Raw genomic sequence first — 27440 nt, 5'->3', positions numbered from 1 at the left:
TTAAAGCGTTTCTAATGCATCTGTCTCAACATATTGTAACTAACATCCTTGGTGAAGGCCACCTGTCCCCCTCTTTCTCTTTTTCAAAGTGAACAGGTTGTGATTTTTAGTAGTCTTGATGTTGACTAGAATGTGAATTTTTGGTTAGTGAAACATGTTGCAGGTAGCTGAAGGCTTTCTTCAGTCTTGTCTCTTAATGTAGACTTACATCATCAGCCTTCTAGATTCGTATGGTTCCTTAAATGCCAAAGGTAGAGTGTTACTGGAAAAATAAGCAGCCTTGCTCTGTTTTACTCTTTTCCCCATAGTATTATGGCTTTAACTTCAGAAAATGGCGGCCTCCAATTCCTGAGGTTTTACTCCAGTTTTTCTGAATATAATGAAAGAAGAAAAAAAATGTTATTATAATAACTCACTTGTAAGTCTTTCCTTGCAGGTTGGTTAGCATTTCTATAGTAATTCAGTAACTGAATATTTATTATAACTTTGGAACAGAGCAGCTGCCATATATTTTGCTATGGAAGCACGTCTGTAATTTAAAAACAAACGTCAACCATGTATCAGTGCAGATTCATGAGTTTGGCTTCACTGTGAGTTTGGCTTCACTGTTCTTTTGTGCTATTAGAAATGCATTTTGAAAATTGAGGGTTTGTTGCCTTTTAACTCAATTGCTATTTTGGGTAGCAACAGTTGAATGGTGTGAGTATTTTAAATTTGGAAAGTGTTTTCAGCCCGTGTCGGGTATTTTAACTGCAAATTTGTGCTTCTTTCTTTTTTCTTTAGATACAGAAACTTTATGAACTTTTCTTAATTTTAATTATGAGAGTTCTTTTAGCCTCTGAATTTCAGAGGAATGCTGGAAACTGTCCTGGTTTTGAATCTTATATTTTGGCTTGCAATGACAAATGCCCTACGCATTTAGTTGTTAGAAAGGAGCTTGAAAGCAAATAATAAATTTTAATAATTTTTAGAGATTGCTGTTTCTCTAAGTCAAACACTTGTTTTACTGTGTTTGCTTTACTGTTATGAAAATAACTGAACCTTCTTCTTTTTTCAGTTACTCAGTAGCAAGAAAAGACATCAAAGAATTAGATGCTCTAAACTTACCAAAATCCGAGTCCTCCCCTAAAAAAGGTAAATTAGAATAAATTCTAGATTATAAAAAAAAAAAAAAACAAAAACAAAAACAAAAAAAAACCTCATACAATAGTAATTTACCTTTTGCAAATTAGTAACCGTGTGTTGTTTTGAGATGAATGCTCTTGGATATTTCGTAAACAATTTTAAATGTGACAAATTAGAGAAACTGTGGATACAGCTGCCATATTAATAGAGCAACTAGTAAAAGTGTTACTTGATTTGACTTTCTTCTTTTGTTCTGCTGCAAATTCATGCAAATTGAAGAGAATATTTTGAAGGTACAGTATTTGAAATGTCATTAAACAATGGAATATTTAGTTACCTCTCCTAAAACCACAGTTTTGTGCTATAGCTCAAAACACTTTGTCTTTCTGTGAAAAATACCCAGGCATCAAGGTGTAAACTTTATTAGAATAGCCTCTGTGAATAGCCTGTGATTAATGTTTAAGAGTATAATTACAGAGGTTGATTTTTCTGAATGCTTGGATGATGTGACTACAATATTCATGTTTTTAGTGAGTTTGTAAAAGGCCAGATTCTCACCTTAATATACATCATTCTAAAAATTGTAGAGCTATTCATTCCAGTTGCACCTCAAAATGTAACATTTTTTAAGGAAAAAAACTTAAAACATGTATTTAAAAAAAAAACAACAACAACAAAAAAAAAAACAACAACCAAAAAACTGCCACCAACAGTTCCTCCATTTTGGGTCAAGGTGTGGAACAGCTCCTTTACAAGTAATGATTTAACATAATTCAAGGAGGACAGTGTGAGGTGGTTTGATTAAGATTTCCTATATATCTTAATAACTATTTCAGAGTACAGGAACTTCAGAGCAGCCAGAAGTTTAAGGTAAATTGGAGAAAGGATTGTGTTGTTTTGTTTTTTTTTTTTTTAATGCAGAACATAGTTGGCTGTGAGGGACATTGAAGAATGAAATGTAAAAATGGTTTCGAGAAGGGTGCCGACAAGTTTGTGAAGGCTACTATTTATCAGCAGCTGTTAAAATACATTGTTAAATATTTTCTTCTCCAGAAATATTGTGAATGGCTCATTGCAGTATGTCACTCTTTTGGATGCTCTTCTGATTCTTCTTCATTAAATAATTTGGGGTATTCCCATTGTACAAGTTCGACCTTTCCTCATATCATCACTTCCTTACTATTTTTTTCTCTGTTCCAACACAGTTCTCTTAAACAAAATATGTGTATGTCTAAACTTTATGACATGAATAACTTCTGAAAACAACAAAGAAATTTATGGTACTTTAGCTGTGATTTTTTTTTTTTTTTTTCCCGTAGCTTTATTCCAGTATTTGTTACTTTCATACAGAAATAGAACAGCTTCACAGTTGCACAGAACATATGTGAATAAGTATAGGTGATTGTCTTTGCTCTGTAAATAAACAGGTGTAAATCTTACTAGTGTTCGTGAGGACATATGCCTTGAAAATACAGATGGATATTCTCAATCTAAGCTCCTTGATTTACTGGCACTTGATTTTTAAAATTTGACTGTCTTGAAATATAAAGCATGTAGACTGATTGTTTAAAACTGAAGTACCTACTTCATCATTTGGTTTAAGTTAACATTGAAATGTACAAGAACATGAAACTTAAAAATGCTTTGTGACTATGAATACTTCGGATGAGGTAAAAACAGGGCCCTTTCTTCTGTAGGGCTACAGGAAGCAAGCACGTTTCTCAACACAAAGACTGTTCCTCGGAACTGGAAAATGGACATAAGTGAAATTATGGAATCCTCTAGCAGTGATGAAGAAGGAGCTACGGCAGAAACTGATGAGGAGGAAATAAAAAGAGAAGAGAAAAATGAAGAAGTAACGGTAAGTCTGGACAATTTCAGTCATTCCTCAAAGATAATAGAGTAATGTGTGCGTCCAACATTTTACCCTCAGACTTACTCACTTCAACATGTTTTTAGACCTGTTCATCTTCCCTTTACTCCCATCCTCTTTGTTGGTACTTGTGAACAGTGGTAGATTTCCTGCTATTATCTGGTAGGTAAAGAAGTACGTAAAGTAAAGAAATAAAAAGTTAAAAGTGGAGAAGAGTGATAGAAAGAATCTGGGTGAAAGAGAAACATGAAGAAATTGATGCTGAACCAAATAGTAGTAATCTTAGTTGTAAATAAAAGTAGCTTTGTATTTTTTTCTTCTGTAGTTCATATGTAGTTTACATAAAAAGTAGCTTGTTTCTGAAAATTAGTTTGATAAAAGGCTGAATTAAACTATTGATGCAAAAATAGAAGCTTGACAAAGAGTGAGGGAGTGCGTAATGGCTGGTAAAGCTATTTGCTTTCTAAGACACTGAAATCAGTGCAGTACTTACCTTAGTGAGTGAGTCACAGTGGGTTTTCTCCTCGACATTACAGGTTATATTACAGGTTAGGAATGGGACAAAGTGGATGAATATTCTGGTTAATGTTCAATTGAAACTTATGGTAAAATGTTTTTCTGTGTTGGAATATTTTGAGTTGCTCCTTTCTGATGACGGTTTCATGTCAACAAAATGTATTTGCATATTTTCCTTTTATTTCTGCTACCTGTTTTTAACCTCAATGTTAAATTTAGAAATAAAGCGTGTGGTGAGGGGGCAGGGCATCCTTGGTTGCGTTTGGGTGCGTTTTTTTGTGGTGCTTTTTTTTTTTTGGTAATTTTCACAGCGCACTTGGCAACGTTTGGTCCTTTTCTCGCAAAAAACACGGCGAAGTTTGTCTTCCGAGGAAGGTCAGATATCGTTTCCCTTTCACTTCCCCTGTAGTATGCGGTTTGTCACAGCGAAAACAGAATGGCTGTTCATACTTGGAGGCTGCCTACGGTGTTGCCTCAGCAACACTCTGTTGGTTTCCAGTGAGCATGCTCGCCCGGAGAGGGAAGATTTAGCCGAGGCTTGGCCGCCTGCCAGGGGAGGCTTGCCAGATGCTTTGAAATGGGCTGTCTCTTTCTTTTTTTTTTCTTTTTTTTTTTTTTTTCCCTTTCATGTAATGTCTGATTTTTTTCTTTTTTTTTTTTTTTTATATGGAAGAGAATGTAAGTAATGCCGTGTAACTGCGGATGCCGTGCAGTGCGAGAGAAAGCAAGGAAATATTTGGAAGGCAGGCTGAAATTATGTCCAGGCACTGGGCAGATTAGATAGAAAGGAAATAAAAGCATTTTTACATTTGAAAGAATGCAGCTCATAGGTAAGGACGTTGTGTTTTAATCGGTGATGTTAACATTTTCGTTGAGAATGGGGGTTTGAGGTAGATTTTACAGCTTTCTGATCTGTGAACTGTCTGGTGGAGCATGCAACCAGGGTAGATCATTCCACGTTAAAAAAAAGACAATAAGAATCTATTTTTGGTGTTAATTTTATGCCTTAATAACAGTGTTCTGCAAAATGGAGTGGATGTCTATATGAAAATGCTGGTCTGGTTAGATAAATGTAAGGCTAAATGTGTGTAGAATGTAAAAAACCTTTGGGTTTTTTCCTCTGTTTGCAGTGAAAAGGACTGAATAGGCCACATTTTGCAGGGTGTGAACTGTTGCAGTCTGTACTGGTCTGTTTGTATTAACGTTGGCTAAAATTGCAGAATATCAGGCACTAAAAATCAGGGATTGCTATACTGGTTTTCTCGTACTTGTTTTTAAAATCATTTTTCATGGCTATTGCATAAAAGTGCTGTGTGTTTCAAACAAAGAAGGGGGAGGGGAAGCTTGGTGGCTTTTCTTAAAAAAAAAAAAAAAAAAAAAAAGGCATTTCTATAAAAGAAATAAGGATATTTTTAAGGAATAATCTAAACGTAAAGTAGTGAAGCAAAGGATTCCAGGCAGGTAGGTGTGCTGATAGGAAAAGCTGTGGAATCCATTAATTCCAGGTGACAGGCAGAGATAGAAAAATAAGGTGAGCATCTTCATGCTGAAGCCATGTAGCAGGGGATAGATATTAATCTTTATAGATTGTAAGAGCAGAACTGTCATTCTGGCCCGTTCAATCAAATTCCTGATTCAACTGTTACTATACATAATCTTATTTTAATCGTGGGCCAAGCTAGATACTGCAGTTAAAGATCATTTCAAGAATTTGTCATAATTTCCTTTTTTCTTTTCCCTTAGAAGGGCAGTGATATCAGTTGCAAAGAGAATTGTCAAATGAATGATATTGCCTTGCCTGTATTTCACAGAAAATGCTGAATTACTCACGTTTTGCATTTACCTTCTGTAAAGTTTCTCCTTTATTATCAAGGTCAAAACAGCTTCTGTCCATCCTCTGCCAGAACACTCTCAGCAAACCTTTTGTTTTAGAACTGCAAGGTGCTATGTAGCTGAAGATGTGACGGAGATTTTCAAAAATGCTCCTTTTTCCTCCACGCCCTGCGCTCCCACTGTCTGAAATACACAGCAGCTTTGCTGTCAAGGCTTGGCCTGCTGCTGACCAGCCATGATAGGCCTTCATCACATCAATCAAACGGACCCAGGCCTACTTAATATATAATGAGAGCATAAAGTCAGGCAGAAGAGCCTAATTGTGAGAATGGAAGGGATCCTGCTTTTCTGGAGTAGAATCTTTTATAATGGTAATGGAGCAGAGACCTGCTGTAGCTGGTGATAATAGATCCTACTATTTTTCCAGTAGCTGGGTTAAAATCTGTAACTTTGTTTTGACAGAGACTGTCTTTCTAATTATGCTGCCTTCCATGAAATATGCAGAGTATGGTAGAATTAGCACGATTAGAATTATTATTTTCAGGGTTTACGTGGTTTTCTGTGATGTCTTTCTTATTCTGAGGAATGGGAACAATATGGTGATGGTGGTGAGATGCCAATCCTAATTGCTAGTAACTGACTTGGGTGGCCCAGAGTTGACTGTGACGGAGGAAAACGTGAAAATTGCTCATCATTGGCTTTAACAAGGGTTGTATTACAGTGAGTTGCTCAGCATGTTCAAATGGCTGGATTTTTGGCAATAATTGCAACATATGATGCAACTCAGGATTGCTTTTGATTCACAATGTGAGGTTTGAGTAACAGAACAGATGTTGCTTTTGTCACAAAAGATGAAAAATGAGGAGGTACTGTAGAAAAAAAACTTCATCAAACAAAAGTTTTTTAAAAATCACTCTATTGGGTTGACTCCAGATAAGAATCTGGGTATATCTTGGTTTTTATCCAGTTTTCAACATGGCAGAATAAGAGGGATCGCTGTGTTTTCAGGGCACATTTGGCAGTCAAATAATACACTGCAGTTAGAAGGAAGGAAAAAATCTGAATTCCAATATCTCCACATGGAAATAGAAGCTTTTGGAGTATTACTTGATTTTTATTATAAGTCCTATTACATATATTACTGTATTTGTTTCTACTTAAGTTGTTCTGTCAGGGAAGAAATTACACCTATTTGTTTCTGGGGATTAAGTAATTAAATACTAGCTAGCCATTTTACAAGGTAATATGTAGGCAACATTTGGTCCTCTCAGTCTTCCTGTTGTAGGCCTTTCCGTTTCTGAAGGAATCAAGGTTTCAGCCTACAGTTATTTGAAATACATTTTCAGTACTAGTTCTTAATAGACGTATTTACATAAGATCAGAATGAAAGTAAGGAGGAATTTGTTCTTCAGAGTTTGAATTTTGCAAGTTTCAAAACTGTATCTCATAACAGCACAAGCTGGGAAAGGGGATTTCTGTCTTACTGGTAGAACTGGTTCCTTCCTGGAAAGGCTCTTCCAACTTGTCACTTCAGTAGCAGTTTTTTCTTCTTTCACATTATCCCCTCCTAATTGAACATCCCGAACATCGTCAGAAAAAAAATAATCTAGCTAGTTTATCTCCAGGCTTCTCTTGCCATTGAAAAAAAAAACGAGTTGTAGCACCTCCGTGTGTGTGGTTAGGGGAATTTTCGTTCATTCTTCATTTTGACTGTCACCTGACAGACACGTGCGTAGTAGGTTTAATAGTGTGCATTAACGTAAAGCATTTAGGGTTCTTCTATCACAACAGCAGTCAGAATTGCTTTACATTTTTGAGCAAGGAAAATGCCTTGCTATACCTTCCAGTGTAGCCATTCTGCAAATAAATAAGCAAGGATCTGACTTCTCACGATAATCGTTACCATATATTTCATTAGCACTAAGTTCGTAAAAGAAGGATGAGTGTATGAAATCCATGGTGTGTTTTAGGGGTCTTGAGATTCCTCCAAATGACCAGTGGTGGTCACCTGTTAGTTAAAATACTCACACTTCTAATTAGTTCTTGCTTCCCATGTAGTCGTCTCTCTTCAGTGACTTTGAGAGACCAGGTAACGCCTTACCTGACTTGTGCATTTCTGCTGCAACCTATGTGTGTGTAAGAAAATCTTCAAAGTTAACAAAGTCTGGCCTTTGGAAAGAAGTGGTCCGTGCATTTAAAAAAAATAAAAATAAAAATTGAAACGGGCATGTGTAGGAGTTTGGCTACTGTGAAGCACGGCCTGTGTGATACCATGAGCAAATGTTCTTAAAAAAGAATTTCTCGCTCCCAGTTTTGTGCTCACAGCCATTCTCAGAATATTCTTCAAAGGGGAGTGAAGAGGTTACGAGCTGAGGTGCAGCTCCTAGGAGAGCTGCTGCTGAGGATGGTTGGATTCTTGGTTCTTCCTGGTAGAAATGAACGCTTTAAGACTTCTCTCATCATCTCATGGTATAAAGCTTTTAACTTGTTGCAGTCAGTTTAATTCTTTTCATTTCCTTAATTAGCGTTCCAACTCAAGTGTTAGAAAGCAAATATGTAAGTGACAAACGCAATTAAATACTCTGAAACAACACAATTACGCTAATTCTGACACCTTATCTTGGTGGTGTATTCTTCTGAACTCCAGATCCTGCACACATTGTTCTCCCTCTTCGACTGCATTTCTTTCAGACGAGTTTATGGCATTGTCAGCCATTAATAACATAAAAGAAAGATCTGTCCCTGGTACCTCGGCTCAGTGGTGATTGAGCATATCATGTAGGTAGGGATTTGTTCTTTGTTTTGTAAAACAAACTGGTTCTTCCTTTCTGCTCCCACTCAGCTCCACAGGTTAGCATCCACAGAAGATTTAACAGCTTCCTGGAGAGTAAATGATGAGTCAGGGTAATAGAGCTATATTCTTTTTTAAAATGACACTAAAAATAGAGGGAAAGCTCCTGGTAAATAAAGGGGCTTGAAAGCAAATGAAGCAAAACCAATTACAAGTTTTCTGCAAGTTTCAGTGGGTTTTATGTTGTGCTTACTTTGATAACAAGAACCACCAAATACTTTTACAAGATACTTATGAGTGCTGTTAGTATTACTTGGAAGGTCATATGAAATGGAAATGGGAAATCCATTATACAGAGATCCTGTTTTTATTGCTGCTCTCATTTTTCAGTGTTTACAGTATTCTCTAACTGATGCGATCTGCTAGTGAGAAAGGAAGATCAACATCTCAAGCACCCTAAAAATAGTTCGGTTTTTTAATTATTACCGAAAAAGGTCATTCTGATTTATTTTTAATGAAATTCAAATGTGCCTTGCCCCGAAACAAAACAAATTTTTTCACATTGCATTTAGTTACAGATATTGGATGAACAACAAAAAGGTCTCGTTTTGAACTCCTGCCACTTAAAAATTTCATACTGTTTTGCCTCACTTGCACTTACCTTTGGGTAGTGTCTCCCTTTTTTGCAACATCTATATAGGGAAAAAATAAAATGGAGAGTCAGAATGCTCTAAAGAAAACTGATTTTGAAGAATCATCACTGTGAACTTTCTTATGCCCAACCTAAAATGGGGATAAGTGCCTGGATACAGAAGTGAGTTTGGGAGGGGAGCAGTGTCACCCCAGTGCTTGCTGGAAACACAAAGTGGACCTCCCCCTGGGAGGTCCTGTGTCCAGGTACAAATAGGAAATAGATGACCTTGATGAAAAAATGATCTCTTTTTAAAAAAAATAAAATCCGTGTGTCTCAATGTTGCAATAATAATGTATGTGAAGGGTTGATCTCTCTGGTGAGTTTCTCATCTCTTTCTCTTTTTCTTAAATAACAAATTTTGGTCACTACGGAAAAAAGTATGATTTATTCCTCTGGGGATAGCGTTCAGGTCATATTCAAGTCACCTCTCAGGAGGAGTCGGTGTCTTCCCTGGCGTGGGCACCAGGCACGAGTCAGACTCTCCGGGTCAAGGGGTGCCAGCCTCGCTCATGCTGTCACCAGAGAGAAGGAGGTGCAGCAGTCAGGATGTCTCACATAGGTGAATGAATACTGCAGGCAAGTTTGCTGTTGCTTCTATAAGGATGCAAAAGCTTTTCATCTTTCCCTTTTTGTTCTTCTTCAGGTGAAAATTCGTGGTGTCAGTGAAATGGTTAACGCTCTGTCTGCAAGAATGCTATTCCTAACCTCCATTTCTGCTGTTCTGACCTACAGCTCTGGTTTGGCATTATGCCCACGTAAAAGAAATGGTTCGAGTTCAAGTATTCAGAAATATTTCTGAATGTTTACTGTTATTTAGATTGAGTTAGTGTGGTGTGAGTTGTATTGACTTCAGTCAGTAAACATTACAGTAGCTGTTAGAAATTTCTCGATCGTGAAGTTGGTTCACAGTCTAGATTGTTAAGAGGAAAAAAAAAGCTGTGGTTTCTATAGCAATAATTCATTGCTTAACCTGGAAGAACATAATTTTTGAGATAACTGTTTCTCTTTATGTAATTTGTATAATACACAGCATGAGTAAATGGGAGACGATCCTGTACAATGTTCTGATTCTTCATTTAATTTCCTCAAATTATTTCACAAGAAGAAATGGGAAAATGAGAAACAGATACTGTCTCTGCCTGACTACAGGTGATCCCTGTTGGGCTTTGAAGCTTAGAATTCGCTGAAGCAGAGAGGGCTGAAATTCATGATGCTTGGCAGATCGCTTTCTGGTTAACAAGGCAGTAGCATATACATTTACATTTCACTGCATATCTTCCTGCCTCGAAGCTTCAAGTTTATTGAATGCAGAGAAGGCTGAAACTGAAGTTACTGTTCTGGTTTCCTTCTGGAACTGCGTGTGACTTTGCTGTTATTTTTAATAATGTAATGGTAAGATTTTTGACACGTACTGTATGTCTTTCCTTTCAGACAGCTGCAGTCTTCCCTGAGCAAACTGCCTCACCAGCAATCCCTGTGATTGCCAGGCTGGCAGGAAGAATGTGGCATGCGTAAAGTGTTGCAGGGAAAAAATTTTTTTTTTTTTGGCCTCTGCTAGAATTTCAGAATGCTGTTAAGTTTATATAGATAAGTAGAAATTATTTCGTCTTGCCTTCTGTCTTCCCTCCTTCCCTCCCATCCCCAAATTTACTTTATTTTCACCTGCAAAGAATAAAATCTCTATTACACAGTTTAGGTTACTTCCTATAAAGTTTGTAAGAGTTTCTCTCTTTGAGGATTTATGTTTTAAAGATAAGATTCAGGTGTTTATAATACTAAATTATAGAAGATACATGGTCAGGAAATTGTGGAAGTGACTGTAAATGTGTTTCCAAATATGAGCTTGAAAAAAAAAAAAGTAGCATTCCTGTGAACTGCTCCAGTCCTGTAAATAAGAGATCTTGTCTGTATTAGAATCAGATATTAGCTATATTTTCATTTTGAGGATCACACTTGTGCTCTTTCTGTCATGGATTGAGGTTTTCTCTGACCTGCACTTCCTTTTTCTCCTCTTGAGGTACGTGCTTCAGTCTCCTGAGGAGATTTTGTCTTCTGGATGTTTCGCCATTGCATCGGTATAGGGCCAAGTGGAAAGTGGTTTTGATTTAGTTTTTGCCATTTTGCTTTTGTACAAATAAATTGTTACTTTGCATGCTTTGTTTTCATTATGACTGCATTTGTTTTCACAGCCCGAGGAAGAGCTTGATCCTGAAGAGAGGGACAACTTCCTCCAACAGCTTTATAAGTTTATGGAAGACAGAGGTAATAGCAAATTAATTATTTAAAACAAACAAACAACAACCTTTAGTCCATTTTTTCTGATAGCTTTAAAAGTATCTTGAAATGTAATGGATGTTGTTATAAGCATATTCTTATATCAGTGAACCAAGAGTAAGAGGCAGTCTGGTCAAGGAAAAACACTTTTCCCCATTTTCACATGTGGTAGATCTACTTCAAATACTTTGAAGCACAGTGCACAAAGGAAACAGAAATCCTCCCTGAGGTGTTCTGGTTTTGTTTTGCTTTTACAAAACCTTTTTTGTGTTAACAATCGCTGTTAAATGAACTCTTGGTTGATTTCTTGTTGTGACAGCCACGGCTGGGAACTCTGCTGCTGTTAATCTCAGGCTGGAACCTGAGGCAGCTATTCACGGATGATGAAATTCAACCAGCAGATAATAGGAGATGTGCCATCTTCAGCTCCTTGCAGAACTGTCTTAATCATGATCCTCACCTGAAGAAACAAAACTCTGCTTTGTCCAGTAACTAGAACAAGAAAACAGTGTATTTTAAATGCTTTTCTTTACAGAATTAGGTGAGACTGTTATAAATTGGAGCAGTTAAAGTCGTGGGGTAAGACATCCATTGGTAGTACACATGCAGTGTATAGGCAGAGAGCAGGATGTACCTGCTGACTTGGGAGAACTGTTACATAAGCTGTTCATATCTGAAGTTGTGATGGGACTGACACTACAGTGGGATGCATGTAGTGTCAGAATATTTCTCCTTTATTTCCTTTTAAAGTACAACATTTTCTTGGGTTTTAAAGTGAAAATAAAACATCAAGTTAACTTTGTTAAAGAGGCTCTGCATCCCTATGGATGAGGTCTCTTCTCAACCACTCAATAACAAAGGAAGAGTTCCAAGTCTGTTCAATATTGCCAGGTGCTTATCACAGATCATGTATTATGGCAGAGTATACTGCAGTACAGCATTGTGAGGCCATTTGTGTAGAACCAGTGTTTTTAGAGACAGCCTGTTATTCTTCCAAGACAGGTTATTTCAGGAAAAATAATAATAATAAGAAGAAAACTGTTGGTGGTGTAAAATCTATACTTCTGGTAGACTGGTTCTTCCCCCTTTTCTGTTTTCTTTCTTCCCTGCTCCCTTTCTTAAACACTTACCAAACCTACTACAAACCAAGTAGAGAGATGATGCCAGTGATCTGCAGAGGAGAAAGAAGAAAGCATTTGTGCACTGAATTTGAAGTTCCAGTGTAGAAACTGTTCTTTAAGCTAGCATGTTGATTGAGCAATGTGCACGTCTTCTTCAGGACAGGGTCTTTCTCCCTGACCTTTTTCCCTCCTGCTCTTATAGCAACATGTGTTCCCACCAGATTTGTTCTACGTTCTCTTCTCTCATTAAGAATATTTTGATTCATATAACCATGCCAGTATTCCCAAATGAAGTTATTTTCAAGATTCCAAATACAATTGCATGAAGATGAAGGAAAATGACAAGCAGCAGGAAAGAGGTTTGATGTTCCTCCTTGCTGGGATGAATACTATCTACATAGGCAGCTGCTTTCCCCAGTCACTTGGTTTCTCCTTTTGAAATTATTATTTTTTATATAATTCCCACTCATCTGAGAAAAGGAAAGAATTTGACTCAGAATTGTCCCAGATATTCATGTCCTGTTAGGACTGTGCTGTTTCACGTTCTGCCTGAGTCTCTTTTCGTAGTTCAGCATTTCTGCTTCTTTCCCATTCCTTTCAGACCACAGTGTTTTGAGTTACTGTCTTCACACGTTGCTGTATTCCAGCATTTATCAGGCACTCTGCAGAGCTTGCTGCAATTCTGCCTGCCCCCACCCTCAGGAGAGGAACAGTGGGATGCAGCCAGTTGGATAGGGATTATCGCACAGAACTGGAAAGGAGATCAAGAAATCGTAGTTATCAAGCAGCTGGTGGCAGTATGCTAATAAAACAGTCAGAAATATGTGATGTATCCAAAAGAGGGGTTGGAAACTACTGAACTGCAACATACAGAACTATTAAAGAGAGATGTTAAAATGTAGAGAGGTGTCAAGCGTGAAGAGTGTGTATCCAGGTAATCAAGTGGGTGCTGTATGAATGGAAAAAGCAGTTTTCTGTTCTGTGTGATAACATTTTGTTTCTATCTTTGTTTTATTTAGGTACTCCTATCAACAAACCACCTGTTCTGGGCTACAAGGACCTTAATCTCTTCAAACTATTTAGACTGGTATATCAGCAGGGTGGGTGTGACAATGTAAGTGTCAGATGTTTCCTAAACTAAACATGTCTCATCCTTCTTAAAGATCGTGAACTGTGTCTTTGTTAAGTGTCATTCCTTAATGTTCTTGGTAAACAAAAACTGAAAACTTAGCTTTTTTTTTTTTTTTTCTTTTTCCCCCCACCAAAGATTGAGAGCGGAGCTGTATGGAAGCAAATTTATATGGACCTTGGCATTCCTATTTTGAACTCGGCTGCTTCCTACAATGTAAAAACTGCTTATAGAAAGTAAGTTCTCCTATTGTATAATGGTGAAAACATTCTTAGTTGTTGTTTTTTTTAATTACTTGTACAATATTTAAGCACTTTTTGCTAGTTTAATGAAACAGTAGTTGACATTCTTCAGTTAATGAGGAGTTTTGAGCGTTTTCCAGTGCCAAGGATTGAAATGACAGAGAAAAGGAGGAGTGGTCAGGACTGGATAAGTTCTTGTTGCTGTAATACAGTAGAATCCTGCTCATTTTCTTATCAAGAAGCGTTTATTTTCAGCAGGTGATGCTGCCATTTCAGAATATAACAGTTATTTAGGAGCAAAAAGGTTTTGGCAAACTCAGCTTTGCAATTTGTGGTTATTGATCTCAGTCGCATGCTCTTTGAAGAAGCCTGTAGATTCTGCATGCTGTGAGCAGAATTTTATACCAGTTTCTTTAACTTCCTCACAAATGTTGGTAGAGGAAGATGTGTTTCAGGCAGCATGTTTAAATGTCATCTTTGTGTGGCATCTGTGGAATAATAGCTTTAGAGCATAACCGATGTACATTGCTATGGTGATGTGACGGTATTGAGTAGCAAAATTACTACTGTGATTGAAAATGCATAACACTTCTTATTCTGACCTCTAGTTTTCAGTAAGGTTATAACTGTTGAAACGGAAACCTTTCAGGAATTACATTTTTCAGTCTCGTTTTCTAAATAAAGATAATTTTAATTATTTATTCTCCTGAAAGTTTGAGCAAGAAATGATTGGGGTTTTTGAGCAAAAGGGAAGAATGAGGTTCTCTTGACTCGAACCTAGGAAAATTTGGCTGATTGAATAGGGATGGCTAATGACTCAACTCACATTAATGTTGATGAAAATATTTAGACTGTCTTCAGTGGGATTTGAACCGGGCACATATTTAAGGTCTGAATTTACAGAGAAGAGTATGTATGATAAAAAAAAAAAATAGAAATGTTGCACATATTTATTTATTACAGTGGAGGTAATGATGTTGTATGAACACATGATGGTGTGTTGTGATTTACATACTTATTCTTTGAGGGATAAGCTAGTTCATACTTCTCTCACCTGTAGCTGGATTAGAGTGTGTACACAGGCAGTTACCAGAGGACAAGCTGATGCACGACAATTTGTTACCATGTGGTAACTTGTTTGTATGCCCGTATTATAATACTGGGCTGATCTTAGCTGTCAGTGTACGTTTGCAAAACAGTGTACATATTCGTAAGCTTTACTGTCATGAGTTCTTAATTGGACAGAGATGAAGTTAAATGTGTGAGAAGCACCTGTGTGTACATGCAGAGTTTTCCTTTTTGCTGCTTGACTTGTGTGCAGAACTGTTTCATTTCAGAACCTCCTCTGGCATTTTTGTTTCCTGAAGTTACTACTCCTGCTTTTCCCTACAAGCAGAAAAAGAGCTTTTTTTTTTTTTTTTTTTTTTTTTTTTTTTACTCCAATGAATTAAAAAACACAAGGTGAAACATGTAAACAAAACTTTCTTTCTACCTATAGGTATCTTTATGGTTTTGAAGAGTACTGCCGTTCGGCAAACATTCAGTTCAGGACCATCCATCACAATGAACCAAAAGTCGTAGAAGACATACAGAAACACGAGGAACCAATGGAGGAAAGTGTGAAAGAGGAGCAAAAAATGCCTCCAACAGAAGTAAAAAAAGAAGCAGAAGAAAATTATTCCAGCAGTGAGAGTGAAAAAGAAGAAATAGAACTAAGATCCCCAAGGGTAAGTAGTTCGAACTGATTTCTATTTAGTACTTAACAAAACCCCTTTGTATACTGAACAGTTTACATAATGAGTTTTCCCTTGTGGAGCAACTGTACATTTGAATTAATGTGCTTGTATGAGAGCGTAGGACAGTGTTCAGTGAACGAAGAGTTGGTGTTCAGTTGTTAATTACATTCTACCTGTGAATAGAATCGGTTTTCGTTATTTCTTTGTGTTCTAAGCCATCTATGGGATTTGCTAAGGCCGTGTTGATGTCAGCCGTGTTTCTATTCGGGGATAGTTTGAGAGCTACTGAGAGCTGTATATCATCAGAACAGGGAAACCCAGCAGGACAATCCTGGTTGTGGGTGGGAATTTCCCCAGGCGCATGGAATTCAGAGCTGTGCATCAGGAAGCAAGGATATTGAGGGACTGCTACAGCCTAAAGAATCAAAGGAAGTCCCGTTTCTTTGAGTTGATTTTTATCACGATATCTCTTTTAATTGAAGAAAACATGCAATTTTACAGTACAGAGACAAAAGAGGAGAGGGAAGATTTTGTTGTTTTTTGTCTTCCTCTGTCTTTGAATGCTGTATAGGTGAGGGTTGTGTTAGTAGTTACATAGATAAGAGCTGTGACCCATCAGCTGGTAGAAACTGGACCTGATCAAGAATACAAGAGTACTTTAAAGGTATTTGAATATGACTGAATTAGGGTGCTGTAGCACTCCCGTTGGTTCTTTTAAAAAGTCATTATGTGCTCTTTAGAAGAGAACTGTGACTAAAGGACAAGAAAATGCAACTTTTAAAATTGTTAAAGTTGTAAGCATCCTGTTAACTAAAATGTAATCCTACTGAAGTACCTCTTGTAAATCAATTTTTCAAACAAGGATATGGCCTTTAAATCACTAGTTGAAAGACGTTCTGTAAACATAAGTTTAGATTTACATTCTGTATTCTATCTAACGTGTTTTTTCCAAACCGTATCAGCCTTGATGAAGTTCCTGGCATGACACTAGCTTTGTTTTTTTGTTTTACCTTGACAAACTTTTTGGAGAAAATTGGTTCTTGAGATGATGAAGGAATCAAAGTTATTTTTTTAATTGTTTGTTGTTGATGTTAATTTGTTAATAACTAAGTATTACTTGATCATATATTTTATTACTTTATTAATCCAGTCAACAACTGTCTGTTTATGAATGATTTCAAAGTATTTACCGTTTTACTGTGAATCATAATTATAGTGCCTTCATTACTGTTGTCTTTGGATTGCCTCCAAATAACTAACCTTGCATTCATAACGTATTTTAAATGTTCTGGTTACTATGCAATGTCTTTATCAAAGATAGTTCTAGTAGTAAAATTGTTAATCTGTACTAGACCCCCCCCAAGGACCCGTCACAGTGCCAGACAGCAGTTGTCCAGCTACTCAAAGTACCTTTTAAAAACTTCTAATTTTGTTTCTGTTCTAGGGACGAAGAAGACTTGCCCGTGATGCAACGCCTGCTAAAAGAGAGAGTGAAGAGGATAAAACACAAGATAAATTAAAAGACAGTAACAAGGAAAACAAAGATATAGAGGAAACACTTGAGAATGCAGAAAAGAAAGAAAATGAAACTCCACTAGGGAGAAAAACTACACCAAAGCAAAAAGAGAAAAAAATTAAAAAACAGGAAGAGTCTGATAAAGAGTCAGATGAAGAGGAAGAGAGGCAGAGGGAGAGGTAAGAATGAATTTGTAGCACCTTCTTAGAAGTATATATGTGTCCTGATAGAGCCATACTCCAAGCAAGAGTATCCACAGAGCGGGAGATCTGACCAGTTTCTAAGATGTGGAAATCAGAGACCTTAATTCGCTCAGCCAGACAGGAAAAAGAAAATACTATTTCAAGCTCGGAGAGTTTACTATACTTGAAGGAGTGACCTTTTTTCTGGGAGACGGCTGGCAGTATTTTTCACTTCCATTTCCGTGAAAGTCCTGCCAAGGTTGTCTTTGTGCTTTATCACACTAGTACGTGTAGGTGCCAAGTAGAGCAGGCAGCTATATGGGTGGTGAGCAACTGGGCAGTTAAAATACAGATGGAAAAAAGCCCCTCTTCTGTGCTTAATGCTGACCACTGAACCTACAGCTTGCATAGTTTTGTTGTTACTTAAATGTATTGTAGGTAGGAGAGGATCTGCCAAGAAGGCAGAGGAAAAAAGAGTTTGAATGAAACCTAAAGGTAGGTTGAAAAGAATGGGATAGAGATACGTGGCAGGCAGTGACTGAGTGACTGAGTAGTGGATGGGTGAGGAGACAGCAGAGGAAACAAACCATGTGCTGAGGGCTACCGGCTCTGGCTGGGGTGGAGTTAACATTCCCTGCAGCAGCCCCTGCAGTGCTGTGCTCTGCACCTGTAGCTAGAACAGCACTGGGATCACACCAGGGTTGTGTCTGCTGCTGAGCAGTACTGGCACCGCATCAGGGCTCCCTCCAACCCGGGGTGGGCAAGAGGTGGGGAGGGAACATCACCAGGACAGCTCACCGAAACCAACCGAAGGGATGTTCCATGCCACGTGATGTCACACAGCAGCAGAAGGTGGGAAAGGGGAAGGAGAGGAGAGGCTCTCGTTACGAAGACTTCTGTCCCCCCAAACAACCACTACGCCTGTTGAGTCCCTGTGTCCCAGGCCATGGCCAAATATCACTTATTCTGGGAAGTAGAGAATTATTTTTTTCCTCTCTCTGTGCTTCTTCATGGCCTTTGCTAGGTTTTTTTTTTTCCCCTCTTCCTTTACCCTTTAATCAAATTCTTCCCCTCTTCTGAGGGGGAGTGAGAGAGCAGCTGTAGTGGAGTTTGGCTGCCCAGCAGGGTAAAACCACCACCCAAGGGAAAATTGCACCTGGAGACCAAGTTTGACAGCTTGAATTGGATTTACATTCCTGGTTAAAAACAAGCTATGACCGGGTGTCTGAGTTTTTACCAGAGTAGATGTCTTCTATCTAACAACTTCTGTCTGTGGTCAAGGGTAGGATTTTAATTGTTTGAGCTGTTTTTCCTGCTTTGTTTTGCTGATCCATGTGGCCAAGCTGTGTGGGACACAGTTGCTAATTAATAGGATTTGTTGAGTTACAAGCAGGGATATTGCATCTTTTCTGCTAAAGAGGTTTGAGGAATGGAAGCAACAGTTATTTTAAAGAAAATGTTACTGTGCAGCCCAAAGAAAAATATTGGAGTAGAGCATAGCATGCAAAAATGCCTCAAATGTGCAGGCACAGTGTGGGTGTGTAGCAGGTTGTAGGGGTATGTCAAATGACTAAGACATCAAAAATAGTTTTCTTTTAAGTGATACGGGTGGTGCTTGTCAGCTTTGTTTTTCTTTCAACTGTTTGCCCCAACAGGATAGTTCATCTTTCACTGAGGGCCAGCAAAAATATTGTATTAAAAGAAATCCGTAGTCTTTCAGTATTTTCCTTCCTGGGGACTTTTTTTTAGTTTAACTTTTACATTATTCTAAGTTCACCCTAAAAATGGGTTAGACTGATTGTTGGAACAATGTTTTGATATTGTGTTTAAATATTGGATATAACTAATAAGATGTAGATGTAGCTAATAAAAGCTGTGTAGACACCTAAATTTGGTTAAAAACTGCTGTAATCAAGATTTGTTGCAGTAGAATGGTGTTCATATCCATGAGAGGACATCATGTTTGGCCATCCAAACTTCCGTATGCTGTTAGTAAGCTATAATCTATTAATCAAAGTGTAGATGAAAACGAAATTTTTACAAAGTAGTGTGTCAAAAGCAAGTATGTTTTAAAAGTAGAGCAGGATGCAAAAAAGCTTGGCTCTGCTAGTTAAATGTTAAAATTTTGATTGTGACTAATTAGTGGGTATTTTGAATATACTTTACTGCAGGGAGGAAATGGAGAACAAAGGAGAATCAGAAGGTGAAGAGGATGAGGAGGACGCAGAACCCTGCCTGACTGGAACCAAAGTAAAAGTAAAATACGGACGTGGAAAGACTCAAAAAATTTATGAAGCCAGTATTAAAAGCACTGAAATTGACGATGGAGAAGTTTTATATTTAGTTCATTACTACGGTTGGAATGTAAGGTGAGAACACATTGAATTTCATTTCTTGATTCGTTAAAAAGATTATTACTTCCAAAACAGTTCTTGTTCTGGAGAAGATCGTCGGTGACTTGCCTCTGAGTTGAATTATCAACATGGTAACAGGATCTGACTCTTCTATTTTTCAATGGTAGTAATTTTGTTCATGGTATGACGCTGTTGCATTGAAATCTCAGAATAGACTTGTATGTTTCCAAGTTTCCATCCTGCTTGAAGTGAGTAATCCTCTCTCCTCACAGGAGTATCCCTGTAATTTATTGTGTCAGCTAGCGTTAGCAGCATCAGACTTTTAAATAAGAGTCACTGGGAACAGTGAAAATGTCTGCAATTAGAAGATTATCAAGCACTGAGATTTTGGCAACAAAATTTATTCTTGCGTTCAGTGTTAACTGTGATTATAAAGAACGGTTGTTACATGTAGAGAGGGTAGGAGAGAGCTAAGCAACAGAGAACTACAGGAAAAAAATCATCAAAAGCTTCTCTTGGCAGCCACGCTGATACTGCTGTAGAAACTGCTGTTTTGTTTTGTTTTTTTAAGAGCATTGTGATTATACAGGCAAACATATCACAAGTGATATTTAAAAAAATAAAAATAAAACACTTCTGTTGTATAACTTGAGAATTGATAAAATCCGTAAGTTTTTAAGTAAATTAAGCAAATATATTTTTGAGGCAACGTTAAGTTTGGGCGGGAGGAGAGAGTGGTATTCCCCCAGATATGTACATGTTTCTCTTTGCCTTGATAATAACTCAGGAAATTTTGATAAGCACTAGCAGTATATTTTACGCTTTTCAGAATCTTTCTGTTTGTTGCTATAATTTAAAAACTCAGTGAAAAAAGGTATATTTTATCTGTTTTCACCAAATCATGCCTCAGCAACATCTGGTATATCATGTGACATTATTCAGAAATTGTGTAGCTGTCTCATTTTCCTGACTTGTCGTGCTTTGCAAGCAAGAGATGTGGAGCTTTGTACCAACATTTCCCCCATGCCTCTGTTCACAAATTTTCTTAAAATCTTAGAAGCCAAATTAGAAATTATTATTAGAAGAAAAAAATAGAATATTAATAATCAAATTTATTAGAAACTTAATCTTTCTAATGCCAAAATACTGCTTGTATTTGTAAATATATGCTCTACTTTTCTACCTCTCCTTAATAAATATTTTCTGTAATTCAGTCTTTTAAATATCATATTGCAAACAAGTTTTTATATGCCGTAGTAAAAGTATGTTGTTTTGTTTTTTCAGGTATGATGAATGGGTGAAAGCTGATCGGATTATCTGGCCTGTGGACAAAGGAGGACCAAAGAGAAAACAGAAGAAAAGAACAAAAGTAATATTGATTATTTCAATAAGTTTCTTATAGTACCATACTTTATGATTATGATTGTTCTTAATTTTAAAAAAAGATTATTTAGTCCGTAGTCTAGCTTTTTAACTGATGTATAGGGTTAAATAAGAAAAGGTTTCACGTTAATAAATACCCAATTCTCTCCCTCAGAATAAAGAAGACAGTGAAAAGGATGAGAAGAAAGAGGAGGAGAAACAAAAATCAAAGCGAGGGCGGCCGCCTCTGAAATCTACTCTTCCATCAAACACATCTTTATCCAAAACACCTAATAGCGAAGGTAAATCAGGAGCCAGAAGTGCACGGAACAACTTGTCAGATTCCTCACCATTGCCAAATGGAACAGAAGGTACATCTGATGCACTCTTGTTCTGGCATGGAAGTGCATGTAAACAGTGATGTAATGCAGTGCATTAACATGACAACTTCAGGGAACAGAGTGCTTTCAGCAGCTTTGAAGTCCTACTTAACCAGTCAGCGTGCAAGCAGTAAAACAACAACAAAAAAATTCAGTGCAGATTTTACTCTATAAAAATTAATATTTTTGATTTTGATTTTAGCAACACCTCGCAGGCAGACGAGACGTAGCTCAGGAATGTTTGATTCTGATAGAGGATCAAACGGTGAGTGATCTCAGTCCTGTGTATGTTTTTCAGGTTTTTTAGTACCTTTTTTGAAAAGAGGTTTCTATTTATTTATTTATTTTTGGTTTCCCTCATGAATTTTACTGAGGAAGTAGTTGAACTGAAACTGCTGAAGAGCACAATTTGCTCACAGGCAAGCTATGGCATAGGAATGACAGTGCAAGTCACCCTATCTTCTTTAGCCACAGCCTTTCAGTCTTAATCCTGAACAGACCAAATCTAGTGGTATAATATTAGTTTTTATAATGGTAATTAAGTCCTCAGCCTCAGTACTGCATCATCCAGTAGAGTTAAATATATACAAATTACAACGATATTTTTGATATTTCTAAGCCTCTGTGAGAAAGATCTGAAGTGAAATCAACACCTTTTAGTACAGGTCCCTTGAAAAAATCTGGTAACATAATAGTGCTTGCATTTTAAATGGTATGTGATTGGTACAACAGTTCAGCAATGGACTGTCCATATTGTGGTGTGGGAGAGGTGTTTTGTTTTGTTTTTTTTTCCCCTGGTTGGAGGGGTGAACGTGAAAAAAAGTTTTGGTTTGGTTGTTGGTTGCTTGGTTTTGCTGATGTCAGATTGGGTGATGATATCTACAGGTAGATAAACAGGTGGTTGGAATATGTAAAATCATTTTTGCTAAACTGATTTGTTCATACTGGATAATTTGGGGAATAGGACTGCTGCTGTTACAGTAGTTAATAGGGGTTTTTAGTAACAATAAGAACTGTAGTAAGTGTATTCATTAATACACATTTTGTTTGTTATTGAAATTTGGAACTGTTTATTGTAAATCGATTTTAGTAGCATGGAATTCTTGTAAACGTTTTTGTGTAGTTGACAAAAGTAATGGTAATTGATGATTTAGGGTGATTTTCCCTTCTGTTTTTTTTTATTTTTATTTTTGCAGACTCTGGCTCATCTGACAGTGAAGCAGATGAGTCATCTGAGAAGAATTTGAATGAAGAATTTTCTCCAGAAACTTCAGAACTGGAAAAAAATGAAAAACTAAATGATGAGAAGCTAGATGAGGAAAGCCCAAAGATCCCTCATGCACTGAGAGAAAATGACAGGAGTCAAGTGCAGCCATTGGAAACACTGAAACTGGAAGTTGAAGAAAGTGAACAAATTGTTCAGATTTTTGGAAATAAATCAGAACAAATGGAAGAAATCAAGAGAGAAGCTGAAAAATCACCTAAAGGAAAAGGGAGAAGGAGCAAGACAAAAGATTCCTGTTTAGAGAATGCAAAGATTTCACCAGGAAGTCAGGAAGATGTGGCAAATGAATCTCTTACAGAAAGTGAAAGATTAGACATGTCTTCCTTGGACTGTAAAGAGATTTCCAGCACTACTGAAAGTGAAATGGAACCTTCTACAAAAGATAAGAAGCTTTTGAAAAGGAAAACTTCAGAGCAGGCATCACCTGAGAAAAGGAATCGACGGGAGAGTGAGATGGAAGTCCCAAATATTGTATCTGATGAGAGGACCAATGAATGTACCGGGGCAGAGGAATGTAGAGGGCTGAACGCTGAAGAGTCTCTCAGAACTGAGAATGAAGAAATGCCATCCCTGGTGGCAGAATCAGTTCAGCATGGTCAAGAGATGAGGAATGAGAACTTTGAATGTCCATCTGAGGAAAACGATAACGTTCCCTTAAAAGATGAGGATGATGCAATGCCTCAGATTGGTCCGGAAACTTTGCTCTGTCACGAAGTAGACTTGGATGACTTGGATGAAAAGGAGAAGAGCAGTAGCGAAGACACAATATCAGAAAAGCCAGACCCAAATACTTCAAATTCAAATCCGTCTGCCTTACCCCCTGCTGCCCAGCCAAGCTTTTCAGTGGCCTCACCTCTTACTCTCAGTCAGGATGAGTCCCGCAGCATCAAGAGTGAGAGTGACATGACTATTGAAGTCGACAGCGTGGCAGAGGAATCTCAAGAGGGGCTCTGCGAAAGCGAGTCTGCTAACGGGTTTGAGGCCAGTACCACGTCAAGCAATTGTAGCATAGCGGTGCAAGAAAGAGACATCGGAGAGAAGGGTGAGCATTGCCTCTGAAAGGCAGTTTAATGGTTTCTGAAGTCATCTTAGGTCTGGTATTGCTTTGCTAAAATTGACTGCTTTGTTTTGTCTTCTAGCTTTACATTTCTTTCTTGCTTATAAAAAGATTTCGTTTGTAGCAGAAATATTTGAGGTGCATTTTTATTCCTTTTCCCCTCACGTAGGTCAAAAAAGACCCAGTGACAGCAGTAGTGGAACACTGGCAAAAAAACAAAAGCGTACTCCAAAGCGATCAAGTGCTGCAGCCAAAAATGAAAAGAATGGAACAGGTACATTCCTGAGGGGGGTGGTGGGGAAGGGTGTGCTGTCATACAGACATGTATAGGGCCCCCTGCTTTCATTGTTACAGACAGAATATTTCTGTTAACTGGAACTTATGTTTCCATACCTCAATTTTGGTAATCATTGTTACCTTGATCAAAATTTGAAGAAGCCAAATAGAATGAGTCAATATATTTGGGCCTTGTGAAAGCTTTGTGGTTTTTTTTGTTGTTGTTGTTGTTGTTTTTATTACTATTTTTTATTTTGAATATCAAACTAAAATGGTTAATTATCTGACATAGAATATTCAGAAATTTTCCAGCTAATGTAGAACATAGAAAGTATTTCATGAATCTAAAATGTTTGCATATGCTATAGCTTGAAATGTTCTGTTTCTTGTTAAAGCTTTTATGCTATTAGTCGTGTTTCACAAGTGTTCTATCTGTATTAATACAGTCTTAATCTTTAAAAAAGGAGTTCTAGCGTCTGCTTTATATTTGAACCCCAAAATATGTGGCTTAGGATAGCTTATCATTGTTCCTTATTAATTCTGTAGCAAAAAATGATTATTACTCCTTAACTAAAGGGCCTGGTCAGCCCTTGACTCTTCTGCATTAAAGATCAGTTTACTTGAGAGTTCAGCCCATGTTGTATCTGATGATTCAAATTTTCCTGTGTGTATTTTGGAATTTTCCGAGCAAGGAGGAGCAGTTCTTTCTTAATCCTTTTTGTAATTTATATAACATTTTAAAAATGTCAGTGTTTGTTTTGAAGTCAAGTATATTTCTCTTACTGCAGGACAAAGCAGTGACAGTGAAGACCTTCCTGTCCTGGACAGTTCCAGTAAATGTACTCCTGTGAAACACATGAACTCATCCAAACCACAGAAGATTTCTCGATCACCTGCAAGAGTGATGTCACCTCACATCAAAGATGGAGAGAAGGATAAACACAGAGAGAAGCACCACCACCAGAATGCTTCTCCTAGAGTACACAAATGGAGTTTTCAACTCAGTAAGTTGTTTTTGTTGTTGTTGTTGTTGGTTTTTTTTTTTTTTAGTTTTTTTAGTTTTTATTTTTTTTTTCTTAAACTGTGAAGCATAAATTTTGAGGTGTAGGATCTTCAATATTTTAGAAAAGCTTCAGCAAAGTCTTCAGAGTGAATGCTTGAATTCCTTAGCTACATTCACTATTATTTCTGTGCTTTCCAGCTTCTTTTTTTAAAGTAGACAGAAATGTGATTTTTACACATGCACATATTCCTCTGCTTGTTGATCCCAGATGATTTTAAGTAATGTTCAGTAAATTTTGGGGTTATGAAGCGTCTGTACGCTGCAGTCCTAACTCTTTCATACTCCCCCAAAAAGTGAATGTAGTCTGAATGTAGTTTTTGGTGCCATGATCAAAATATTAAAGTTCAGGAGTCAATGCTGCTAAAATTGAGATTGTAATCTGAACAGGTAGCGATTGGATGAACAGGATGATAAGAGATTACTTGGTGTATTTTATCATGCGTTTCTTTTCTTTTTCTCACTTGTCATTTTTTTAAAAAGGCCTAAAACTAAGGAAGATAAAGACATTTTTTTGAGTGCCACTCTTCCTTCTTTCACTGATAAGAAGAAGAAAGAAAGATCTTTCATTAAGAGTGCATCTAGGAAGGATAGTTAAATATCTACAGTGTAGCCTTTCCTCATGGGCAGCATGATTCTTATTAGTGTTATCTGCCTGATTTAAGGAGCTTGGATTAGAGGGAATTTACAAGAATATTTTTTTTCTGAAAGAAGAATATGTGAATTCCCGTATTCTAAATCAGTCACAGGCCTTTTTGGTGTAGTGTTACGGAAGTGTTATCTTTCACACTGCGTCTTGTATACTCTGAAAGCTGCATTCATTTTTCTAAGATCACCTTAATGAAGCTTTTCTTCCTTTTCTTCTCGCTTTTAAGATGAACTGGACAATATGAGCAGCGCTGAAAGGATCTCTTTCTTACAAGAAAAACTACAGGAAATCAGAAAGTACTACATGTCTCTGAAGTCAGAAGTAGCAACCATAGACAGGAGAAGAAAGCGATTAAAAAAGAAAGACAGAGAAGGTAACTTTCAAATTTGCTTTTTGCTTCCCCTGAGATGTTCATTTTCTTGCAAATACACAATCTGAAGCAACTGAAGTTTGACAGTATTGTTTTTTTGGGGGAAAAAAAGTGTTATATGCTTATTCTGTTCATATATATGTATTTAGAAAGAGTATCTGTGGCTTTTCAGAACTCGAACGTAACAAAAACACTGATTTTTTTTTTTTTTTTATAATTGTCCATTGGGAATTTGGACTTCCTAGTTGCAAGTATGGTCTGAGTATATCAGTTTCTGTGATGTGCAAAATCTTTGAGGTCTTTTTAATATAATAACTACAGAAACCTTCATTATGATACGTACTTGGACAGTCTGATGCTGATATGTTCTGTATATTCAGTGTCTCATACAGGAGCGTCCATGTCATCTGCTTCGTCAGACACTGGAATGAGTCCATCGTCGTCTTCTCCTCCCCAAAATGTGCTTGCTGTAGAATGCAGGTGATACACATTTCTCTGCCTTGCCAGCAACTTGCTGCCATGGACTTAAATCCTGAAATTCAACCACAGAAAGCACTCAACTGGTTTGACATTGCCAAGTATATCCTGTACACACTTCCACTGCTGGACTATATCTGTTCTACCCTCCTACCCTCCTTTTTTTTGTTGTTTGTTTGTTTGTTTTTTAATTTACTGTTCAGAGAAATTAAGCTCATTGATAACTGAAGGTTTGTAGGCACAATGTGACATGCTTGTCATTGTGTTTGTTTTTGTTTTGTTTTTTTGTTAATGCAGAGAAAGGGCACTTATCAAATTTGAAAAGTTATGTCCAATGAAGCATTCAGGTGTTCTAGGGAAATCTTAGAAGAGCAAGTGCACCAAGTAGACATCAGAATATTATCAAAATGAACTGAGAAACTGCTGCACTTTCACCGAGCTGTATATTGACTCTTGGTGAGTAGTTCCTCTTTGTGGAAGCACTTGCTATACAGAACTGCCAAAGTATGTGTTCAGCAATGTGCCCAGTTTTAAAGATGTAAATGGGACAAAATAAATTGTGAAAGGAAGTGTAGTTGACTGAAAACTACAGTTGTAATAAGTCTTCCACTTTTTATAGGATTTTTGAGCACACAATTATGCAAATATTTTAATGTTTATTAATGTTTACAGTGGAATTGTGAATAGGTTTTCAGTGGACTATCTTATCCCTTGACAAAAATATTTTGTCTTTTTTCTATGTAATTTCAGAGTTTTTATTTTGTTACAAAAAGACAAAAAATGAAATATATAACAACGATGAAGTTATTTAACAAGATTTCTAAAGCTGAAATTTTTGTGTAAAATAAGGTATCTTGCAACTTGTTAAATATATTTATTCAGACATTGGATGTTGTATTTTTATGTATTTTTTAAAATATTAATAAAATTGGAAAAAAAAATCTAGGTTAGTTCACTCTTTCGATAAAACATACCTATCAGTTATGGCTCTTACAGGAGGTTTTATCCAGTGGCCATGCCTGTATTAAAAGTGGGTCCGTCGATGTGTCCTCTACAATATAGATCTGTAAGCGGGCATCTGGATTAAACTATGACTTTATTTGGAAACTTTGGCAGTCCTAGTACTTAACCTTGTTTT

The 27440-nt window shown here is 37.1% G+C and overlaps 1 protein-coding gene across 4 annotated transcripts in view; it reads left to right on the top strand.

Moving 5' to 3' along the window:
* The window catches only part of ARID4A (AT-rich interaction domain 4A), a 47057-nt gene extending 19867 nt beyond the window's left edge, over positions 1–27190 (top strand). Inside the window, exons 10-25 of one of the 4 annotated variants that reach the window (XM_084519974.1) lie at positions 1058–1134; positions 2823–2986; positions 11022–11094; positions 13247–13341; positions 13495–13592; positions 15097–15325; positions 16779–17029; positions 19204–19401; positions 20671–20755; positions 20924–21050; positions 21331–21393; positions 22325–23455; positions 23640–23744; positions 24535–24750; positions 25682–25828; positions 26206–27190. In XM_084519974.1, the coding sequence (XP_084376100.1) occupies positions 1058–1134; positions 2823–2986; positions 11022–11094; positions 13247–13341; positions 13495–13592; positions 15097–15325; positions 16779–17029; positions 19204–19401; positions 20671–20755; positions 20924–21050; positions 21331–21393; positions 22325–23455; positions 23640–23744; positions 24535–24750; positions 25682–25828; positions 26206–26309 (3163 nt within the window). In that variant the 3' untranslated portion in view covers positions 26310–27190. Of the gene's footprint in view, positions 1–1057; positions 1135–2822; positions 2987–11021; positions 11095–13246; positions 13342–13494; positions 13593–15096; positions 15326–16778; positions 17030–19203; positions 19402–20670; positions 20756–20923; positions 21120–21330; positions 21394–22324; positions 23456–23639; positions 23745–24534; positions 24751–25681; positions 25829–26205 lie in introns of all 4 variants that reach the window. The other 3 variants (XM_084519972.1, XM_084519975.1, XM_084519973.1) reach the window with 3 other exon arrangements.
* The last annotated feature ends 250 nt before the right edge of the window (positions 27191–27440 follow it).

The sequence above is a fragment of the Aythya ferina genome (assembly GCF_964211825.1).
Source record: "Aythya ferina genome assembly, chromosome: 5".
Lineage (NCBI taxonomy): Eukaryota > Metazoa > Chordata > Aves > Anseriformes > Anatidae > Aythya > Aythya ferina.
This window is presented reverse-complemented; position numbering and strand designations above follow the sequence as displayed.